The following is a 10160-nucleotide window of genomic DNA, read 5'->3' as shown; positions in this document are numbered from 1 at the left end:
AAAGCCATAATTACAAGCCATAAGATCAAGGAGAAAAGAGTGGCGAGCGTGAGCGTGGAATCCAGTTTGAAGCAACACCTCAGGTCCTGGGGAGAAGGCGGGGGGACAGGAGGAAGGGCACCCTCCCACTGTATGACTCCGGTCGCCACACTCAATCGCCACTCCCAGATCCCAGCACTCAGAGTGGAGGAGGCCAGGGAGCCTCAGGCATAATTAAAACGCAATAATAATAAACAAATGCCAATTAAAGTATCATAGAGCGTCCCATTAAACTCTGAGTCAGCCCTGACAGAGGGCACCCAATGCAGTGGACACTGTCCAGGAGAAAACTCCCTTTCCTTTTTAGGCTTCTGAAGACATCTCCCTCCCCACCCACCCAACCCTAGAGCAAGTGCTGGGCTGTCACCTGGGGTGCACGATGAAGTGGCTCCTGATTGTGGAGGCTTGAACTTGGTCCTTTATGGACTCCGTAGATGCAGAATCATTAGAACCAAGTTCTCACTGGGCATGAAGTAGTCCCCAGAGTACTGTTGCCTTCCCCTATACCCCTAAGATCCCTCTAATTCCTTTTATAGCCCCAAGGAAGAGTAATATTCTGTTTCTTGCCGGCCCCAGGACCTAACATTTAAAAAGACCCATTCGGGGAGCTGGAGTCGACTATCTCAGTGGTTGGCATGCATGAGAATCGGCTGGAGGGTTGTTAAGACCCATTTCCTGGGCCCTTTTCCCAGTGTTGCTGATTTAGTGGACCTTGGATTTTCATGTCCAGTAATCTCGCAGGTGACACCAGTGGTGCTGTTTTGAGGACCATACATTAAGGGCCGTTGCTCCTTGAGAGCCCCAGGCCTGCCTCATGGAGGACATTGTTTGGGCCAAGGCTAGAAGGCTCAGAGGCATCACGTATTCCAGCTCTGTGGTCTTAGCAGTTCTTCCCATTGTCACCCAGCCCCACATATCCAGACTTGCACGTCCCTCCCTTGCCCTCACCAAAGATGTCTGAAGAAACTGCTTTCCAATGTCTGCTTATATGGTTCTTTCCACCTGGAATGCCCTTCATGTGTCTAGTCTTCACCTTTTTTTTTTTTTTTTGAGATTGAGTCTCACTCTGTGGCCAGGCTGGAATCTAGTGGTGCCATCTTGGCTCACTATAACCTCCGCCTCCCGGGTTCAAGTGATTCTCCTGCCTCAGCTTCCCAAGTAGCTGGGACTACAGGTACACACCACCATACCTGGCTAATTTTTGTATTTTTAGTAGAGACGGGGTTTCACCATGTTGACCAAGATGATCTCCATCTCTTGACCTCGTGATCTGCCTACTTTAGCCTTCCAAAGTGCCAGAATTACAGGCATGAGCCACGGGGCCCAGCCATATTCTTCACTTTTAAAGGCCCAGACACATACTGTGTATTCTCCATCTAGGGCAGCACTGTCAGGTAGAAACAAAATTCAAGCCACAAGCATGAACTACATGTGTAGTTTTAACTTTTCTAGCAGCCACATTTCAAAAAGGAAGAAGAACAGGTGAAATTAATAATCCATTTAACCCAATATAGGCAAAATATCTTCTCAACATGTCGATAAAAAATTATTGATGTAATTTTTCCCTTTTTTCTTTTCCTCACTAAATCTTCCAAATCCAGTGTGTACTGCGGACTTACAGTACATCTTAATCTGCCCTAGCGACATTTCAAACTCAATAGCTGCGTGGGGCTAGTGGCGATTGTACTGGGCAGCACAGACGCAGGCACCGTTTTCTCCTTGCTCTCAATTCCCTCAGCCCTCTTTGAATACTTCTCTTAGAACACGCCTCGCTTTCTTCTTTTTATTGCTAGTCTGTTTGCAACTTGAAGGTGCTAGTTGTGTTTTAATGCTGCTGTTGTTTTTATTCTGAAGTGCCTGGCACACTGGCCTGGATGGAGGACACGATCAATGAATATTGGCTGACGAACGAACATAGAAGCACATGAATATAGGAGACAGAGAAGGCCCCTGGGAACATCTGACTTTGAGGGTCTCCTCCCGGTCACTGTGACATTTCTTTCCTCTGGTTTGTGTGTGGCTATTAGAGAATAATTCAAGTTTTAGACGCCCCTCCCCCCCCCAACTCCCACCAACTTACAAGTTTCCTGTTTCACTTTGCTCTTCAACTCAGTGCATTAAGAAAAAAAAAAAAAAAAAAAAAATCCCACCAGGAGGGCCCAGGAAACAGGAAAAATAGTTGTGCTATTGGTTTCATGTTTGGAGAAGAACAGGGTTTCACTATCTCCGTGGCACTTGGCGTGAAAGTGGGCTTTGTTGCTGGAGACACTGCTCTCATTCAGGGCCCCTTTTCCCAGCTGCTGAGGGCCGGGCTGTGTTTTGACAGACGGGCCGAATGCAATGCAGACAGTTGTTTTAATTTGCAGCCAGATGCAGACATCACTCACAAGGAGCCCGAAACCCAAGACAAGGAGGCTAGGCACTGAACTGCCGCTCTCAGGCCTTAGAGAGTGGTTTGGAGGGGGCCAGCGGAAGCCCCCTAGGCAGCCAGGGTCTGCGATATCCCAGAAGGCTGGTAGTCACCAGGCCCGGGAGAGGCACACTAGAAGGTCTCTGGCAGATACCTGTCTGAAAGGTGTTTCTTGTAGGTATCGTGGGCCATGAGGCAGGGTTCAAGGGTTGTTCTTTAAGGCGGTGTGCAATCAATTGGTGGTGGTGGTGGCTGCATGTTATCTTTTAACTGTAAAGTTGTACAGGACAAAAATCATAAACGTAAATGTCTCAAGGAGGAATTGGAGAAACTATGGGAAATAGAATGCTGGAATGTCAGAATTGGAAGGGACTACCGTGGCCTTCCTCTGAGGGCAAAAGTCCTTTCTTACAGCCTTCATGATGAATGTCACCGTGACTGCTTAGGCACCCCTGTGATAGGTGTTCCTTTGAAAAGCGAGGCTGTTGCATGATGTTGAGCTTTTCTGAACTTTTCACCCAAGAGTCCTACTGCAGCCATACTGTTGGCCTCTGAACACAGGAACGCAGCCTCCATGACTACCTTGAGACTCCGCTTCATTGGACTAAACAAACATCCCAGGTTCATCTGCTGTACCTCAGTCACCACCTCTGCATCCCACCCCATCCTGGCCACCCTCCGGGAAGGATCTCTGGTTGAGCAATGCCCCCTCCTAGGGCAGGTGGCAGAGACCTGAACTCTGAACTCCCCAATATGGGGTGGCTTCTCTTGACCCTGATGCTGTGTGTCTATGTATGCAGCCCATTGTCAAAATAGCTTCTTTCATTAGCACATCACCCTATCAGGTCATATCAGACTTAGAGTTGAGTTGATTTTTGAAACAACTCAAACCCTCAAGTCTGTTATACTTGAGCTATTTCAAATCAGCTATCCTCCATCCTACACTTAGGGTACCAGGGTTTTTTTAAAAAAACAAAGTTGCAAGATTTTACACTCATCTCCCTGCATTTCATGTTTTTATTAGTAAAAGGAGGTTAGGGATGTTTAAAGCTGATCATGTCACTGACTTACAGAAAAATTGAAATATTAAATGTGATGATGTAACAAGGATGGGTGGGGACACCCAAGAGAGGAAAGGCAGGCTCTTATCTCTCCCCTCACCCGCTGTATGCCCTACACTTAAGTTTATACTGAACCTGTCCATGATCGCTTTTGCTCATCATAATCCTTCAGTTTGGCCTGTCTTTCCAGGTCTCTGCATCTGACCCCCTCTTGCCCTTTAAGGCACACTCACCCCCTGGTCACCTCTTCTCTAAGCTCCCCAAACCCTCAGCACTCACAGCAATCCCGCACAACAAAAACTCAGCACAACATAGAGCGAGTCTCAGTTTGTAATTACCAACTCCCACTGGACTGTGGGGTTCTTCGAGGGCAGAATCTGTGTGCTGTTCGCTATTTTTTCCGTATTGCATAGCACCAGAGCTCCACAGGGTTGACATCTGATAAACATTTGCTGAATGAACAGTGTTAGGATCCATCCTGAACCTCTCAGGAGGATGCCGTGAAGGTGTCTCCATCATATCATTTGTCCCCCCTGCCAGAGGCGGATCACTGTGCTGCTGGAGCACAGGTTATGTGTTTACTTTTTTGCACATCCAGCAGGTGGGGGACCTCTATGCCCTAACAAATAAGAACCCATTCCCAGCCCAGCAAATGTTTTTGCAGCCCAGCAGCCTCCTGCCCCAGCCAGCAACAGACACCTAGGACATATCAACTGGAACACATCAGTCCTCTGACCCCTGTGCCTGGCCTTTATTGCCACTCCTGCTGTGCAGGTGGGGGTGAGCAATATCCAGACAGGCCCAGCTCAAGTCCCTGCAGGGCCCCAGCAGAAGGCCAGGAGGAGTTTGCAAGGGCTGCAGTCTCTAGTGGGGCAGGGTCTTGATCTGCAGATTCCCACTTTCCAGGCAAGACAGAATCAGGCTGCTCTTTTCTGTGGATGTTCCCATTTAGCCAGACTTTTCAAAGGATGGGAGATTTACTAGAGAAACTGAATGCAGGCATCAGAGAATGGGATAATTGGATCCAGGTGGTATATTTGGTTGGCTGTAAAGAGTCTGTGCCATACTATGAATATTATTTGATGGGAAAAGTTTCTCCTCTCCCTTTTTGAATGTTTTCTGTGTAGGCAGGATGTCTCAGCCCAAGCCCAGCTGAAAGCTCTTCAGAGATGAGTTTGTGCCACTCAATAGCCTTTCAACAGAGTTAACCATTTCCAGTGCTTGTCACTGGCTTGCCAGGCTAGGATGCTAGTGGCAGGCAGAAGTAGATGGAGGATTTGCTGCTACCTCTAGCAAAGGCAAGAAGTCTTAGGCCTGCCACTCAGAAACACATTCAGCTTAGCCTACCCGCCTTACACAGGTAAAGAGACTGGGGACATTGAGCTCATGATTGGCCACCAGTGTCACCTCTTTAGGGGAGTTGACAGTGCAAGTGTGAGTACATGCAGGACTGTCTGACACACACCTGCTAATCGTCACAGAGTAACCTCACTGTACCCTCTTTCCTCTCTCTGCCAGGTCACCAGGGTCCCCGTGGAGTCGTGTGAGCAGTATACAACTTGTGGGGAGTGCCTGAGCTCGGGGGACCCTCACTGTGGCTGGTGTGCCCTGCACAACATGTAAGTTTGGGGTATACTGGAAAAGGGCTTGGCATGCAGAAGACCGGGACTTTCCTGGAATGATGGGATATGATAGCGTTTTGCAGAGAGAGAGGAATTGCCCTCTTCAGAGCAGCAATTCTAATCGTGGCTTCAGTGTTGAGAGCAGAAAGAGGCAAAGAGCCCATGGGTGGGCCTTCTTTCTAAGAGCAGGGCCTTTGCCTCTCTCATTTTACTTCCAAATTCAGCCCTTCAGCTGCTCTGAAGGGATGTGCTTATATCCCTGTGTCTTTGAAAGAGCTCACAAGGGAAACGGTAGTCTTGAGGTTTCCCTAGAACCTCCTCAGTGTAGCCTGAAGAAGTTGCCCCTCTGTGCCAAGAGTGTGCAGCTGGTGGTACATCAGCATTGTGAGGCTTAGACCCAAGCTAACTGCTGTGTGAGCCTGGATGGGTCCCTGACAACTCCGGGCCTCTGTTTCTCCACTGCTGTTTAGGGAAAATGTCTGTTTCACAGGTGAATTGTGAAGACTAAATGAAATAATAAATGCTTTGGAAATAAGGAAGCCCAGAAGGGGCTACACAAATCAGATTAATAATCATGGACCCTGTACCCTTGGGAGGACGCTGCTGGCCTCATTATTTCATTATTCCGAGAATTTCCCATCTCACTTTCAACTGGCCTCATCAGCTGCCATTGAATACCAACTCAATATAAATGCTAAATCACACTTAAACTTCCTAATTTGAAGGGCCCCAGGGGAAGAGAAAGGGTGAAAACCCCAAAAGGCAGGAGCTGGCTAGGAATTCTGTTGCCCAATGGAGTTGGAAACTCCATGGCTCCATGCCAGCCAGCAAAGCATCTCCATGAAATGAGCTGGGTTTGGGGTGGAGGCGGAGGCGGAGGGCCAGAGTTCAGGGTCCTGCACAATAGCTCTTGGCTTCCAGCCTCTGCAGCAGGTGTTGGGAGGGCTCTGGAGGGAGGGAGGCTGGTGCCTCACAGACGTAAAATCTGGACTGGATTTGAGCCCGCGAATACTGGGTTCCCTGCTTGGGTTTTGGAGGTGAGAGATTCCTCAGAAAGTTTTGCAGAAATGTTTTAGCAGACCTGGACAGTGTCTCCATTTAGGTCAGACAAGTGGTAAAGATGCTAATGTTGTGACCCAGGAATGGCAAAAGGGGGTGCATTTCCGTTCCTTGCCCACCAGCCAGCAGGCAGGGGTCTTTCCTCGAGAGAATTTCTTTCTCCAAAGAACCTGACAGCCTGCTGCCAGCTCTGTGCAAAGGGCCCTGGGCTGCCTGCCCTCTCGCTCTGCAGTGGTCATATCCAGCGGCACCTCCTACTCCCCACGCCTCCCCCACTCTGTCCTCTGAGCTCCGGAGCCTGTGGCACTTCTCCCATGTAGAACACACCAAAATTATAGATCGGGGATTATCATTTATTCAACACAAGGACATCTGCTTTCCCCAACTTGAACAAGTGCCTGTAGATCTATCAGCAATGCCTGAGTCTCCCTGCCGCCACAAACCACCCCGTCTTCCTCCTGGTGCAGGTCAGCTGTGGCTGCTGGAATGAGCCACGTCCCAGGGTGGTCCCAGGTGTCCTCTGCCCCTCAACTTAGTAACTCTTCGGAGAATCATCCTGCCTACCAGAGCACTCATCTCCCAGCTACTCTGTCCCAAGAGCTCATGGAGAACAAGATTCTTGCTGTTTATACCCAGAGGTTTCTTCACATCTGGGCATTCTCCTCCTCACCAGACCCTCCTGAAGCGCTCTCCCACCTGCCAGCAGCAGCCTGGCATCGGGCATAGGAGATGGGGCAACCTGCGGCTCCCAGGTCTCCACAGAGGACTCTTTAACGGAGGCCAAGGGCTGAGGAGCCTCTGAGGGGTTGGGGGGATTTGAAGCCTTCCTGTCTCTTCTGTATGCCTTGCTCTTGCAAGTGTGTTATTGTCTCCAAGGCTATTTATCTCTGTTAGAGCTGTTGCCATAAATAGTATGATAAAAAAGAGCCATTTCAGTGAGTCAATGAGATAAAGGCTCCAGTCAAGAGCTCACTTTAGAGCTATCTTAAGGATTCACTTAAACCTCAATAATTCTTTTCTTTGACAGCATTCATATTTAGATTCATTATGTGCCTGAAAAGGAAGGGCGGAGGATTCTGGGGGGAGGTAGGGTGCGAATCACTGCTTGATTGTGGAATCGCTAGTGTCCTGATGGCTCTTTGGTTTGGACACGCACCAGCCATGGAGCAGGTTCCCATGCGAGAAGGCAGGCAGCAACCTGATGCTCCTGAGTGCTGGTGTCACCTGCCCACCTGCCACTGTGGGCAGGGGAACCTAGAGCCTGAGATGAAGACGTTGGGAGAAACAGCCAAACATGCTTTCTGACACAGGCAGCCCTGGCTGCAGCGCCTTGTCTGTCTCTCTGTCTCAAGGTGTTATTTTCTGACACAAACATTTATTTAAAATATACTATGTGACAGGTAGAATATCCCAATGAATAAAACATGGCCACTGCCTTCAAATAGCCATTAATCCACCCACGAAATCATATGCACACTGCCCCACACTGCCAAGATCCTCTCCTATTTCCTTAAAAATTTCTCCGGAGGAGAATGGGAATGTGAATCATTATCAGCACCGTTAGTACCAATATTATAACGGCTAACACTGTCATGGCACCTACTATGTGCCAGGCCATTTGCTAAGCACTGACTCCTTTAATTCTTACACCGACCCTGCCAAGTAGGTATTATCATCATCTTCATCCTTTCTTTTTCTTTGAGATAAGATCTCACTGTGTCACCCAGGTTAGAATGCAGTGGGGCCGTCATAGCTCACTGCAGCCTTCGCCTCTTGTGCTCAAGCAATCTTCTCATCTCAGCCTCTTGAGTAGCTAGGGCTGCAAGCATGTGCCACCACATCCAGCTAATTTTTTTTTTTTTTTAGAATAGGGTCCCACTATGCTGCCCAGACTGGTCTTGAACTCATAGGCTCAAGTAATCCTCCTCACCTAGCCTCCCAAAATGCTGGGATTACAATTGTGATCCACTGTGCCTGGCTGATCCTCATTTTTTTGCAGTTGAGGAAAGTGAGGCAGAGATGAAGTAGCTTGTCCTAGGGGTCACAGCTAGTAGGTAACAGGTCTAGAGTTGGAACCCAGGCTCTTTGGCCCCAAAGTTCATTTGCTCATGGCTGTGCTGCTTCTCAGTTCCCACAGGCTGCCCTCACTTGCTGGCCTTAGCATCCCACACTGCTGTAAAGAGTCATTCTGAGGCAGGGAAGTAGGGTCTGGGGCCAGGGAACGTAAAGCCAATTAGCACTTCAGCTATGACAGAAAATATCCTCTCCATAGGCGTCCACTGGCTGGACGTGAGTTTGTAACTGTACCTCATCTTCTTCATTTACATAGGGCGTACTCCAGGTAGAGGGTATTTAAACTCCCAAAAATTTTGTAATGGGACCTTCAAATGCCTATGCTCAGGCCACTCCCACACTGTGGAGTGCACTTTCACTTTCCATAAATCCCTTCATTCCTTCCTTGCTTTGTTTGTGCGTTTTGTCCAATTCTTTGTTCAAGACGTCAAGAACCTGAACACCCTCCACTGGTAACAATTCTTCATGTCAAAACTGCATCTCTCCTGTTGGGGATTAATCCTCTTCCCTCTTGGTCTGTCCGTAACTTCAACAGAGACAGTCTGGGAGTCACCAAAGCCCTCTGGAGTACAGTAAAAGTCTTCTTGAGAAAACAGAACATAGGCCACAGGGCAGCAAATCCCCTTCCTGCCCAGAGGAGAGTAGAGCCAAACAGATGGGTCCCAGAGGCCTGACCTCTTGTGAATCTGTGTTTATGGCAGGTGCTCCCGCAAGGACAAATGCCAACAGGCCTGGGAACCTAATCGATTTGCTGCCAGCATCAGCCAGTGTGTGAGCCTCGAGGTGCATCCCAGCAGCATCTCAGTGTCTGAGCACAGCCGCTTGGTAAGTAACTCAACCAGGGGCATGGGGAGAGGGAGCACGGAGCATGCACCTGTGTGGATGTGCTCCATTCAAGCTTGCATGAGTATCTGTAAATTGATCAGACTTTTAATGCAGTAAGGACACTTTATGTTTATAGCAAACCTATGGCAATGCCTGTTGTAAAGGGCATAGTCCTTCTCTAGTTTCCCCCTGCAAATTCATTACCCATTGATCTGTTTTGTAAATCTAGATTTCGCATTTAGTAACAAACATCTGCAATATAATACAATCCAATACCGAACAACACAGTCTTCAGTGTCTGTTGCATTTATAGTTCTCCGCTCGCTGCACTCTTACAGAAATCTGCGAGTTGTCTTTGTGTGTGTGTGTGCGTGTGTGTGTGTGAGAGAGCGAGAGGAAAGAATAAGAGCAAGAGAAAGAGACTGCCTCAGTTCGAAGTCAGCGTATGCTTAAAGAGAATATTAAAGAGAATAAAATATCCCTTAACTATCTGTCAAGGTACACAACCCAAAATATTTCATGTCCTCAGGCCCTGCATTATTATTTCATTCTGAAGGTTTTATGAGCATTCACGAATGTTAATTAGTTAATGAACCTTCCAAGATTTCAGTTCATTCATGCCCACCAGGAGCTTTTGGCTCCGAGGGCGCTGAGGAAACAAACAGGGGAGTTTGTACCTAAGTCTCTTGGCCCCATGGAAACGAAACTGGGGCAGGGATTCAGCAGCAAACAAATGTATGGAAAAGCTAGGTGATGCCCACTGGGACTGAGAAACCCACCGCAAATAAACAGCACTGCAGATTGATAGGAAGACAGAGGGAAACCTACAGGCTGGGCGCGGTGGCTCCCGCCTATAATGCCAGCACTGTGGGAGGCTGAGGTGCGAGGGATGCCTAAGCACAGGAGCGCAAGACTAGCCTGGACAACATAGTGTGACCCTGTCTCTACTAAAAATTTAAAAATAAAACAAAGGGAAACCCCCATCTACACCATCATGGTCCTCAATTTGGAGGCCACGAGGATGTCATCATCATGAACTCTGTGGGCACTCCTCATGGGCAAAGGAAGCCA

General features: G+C 48.5%; 1 protein-coding gene across 1 annotated transcript in view; it reads left to right on the top strand.

The window, feature by feature from the left end:
* Positions 1–10160, top strand: part of PLXNA2 (plexin A2) — a 223882-nt gene that overhangs the window by 136319 nt on the left and 77403 nt on the right. The window contains exons 5-6 of the mRNA XM_035280804.3: positions 5029–5129; positions 8966–9089. Coding sequence (XP_035136695.1) covers positions 5029–5129; positions 8966–9089 — 225 coding nt within the window. The remainder of the gene's footprint in view (positions 1–5028; positions 5130–8965; positions 9090–10160) is intronic.

Source organism: Callithrix jacchus, chromosome 19 (genome assembly GCF_049354715.1).
Source record: "Callithrix jacchus isolate 240 chromosome 19, calJac240_pri, whole genome shotgun sequence".
NCBI classification, from domain to species: domain Eukaryota; kingdom Metazoa; phylum Chordata; class Mammalia; order Primates; family Cebidae; genus Callithrix; species Callithrix jacchus.
Note: the sequence above shows the minus strand (reverse complement) of the source record. Positions and strands in the feature narration are given on the sequence as shown.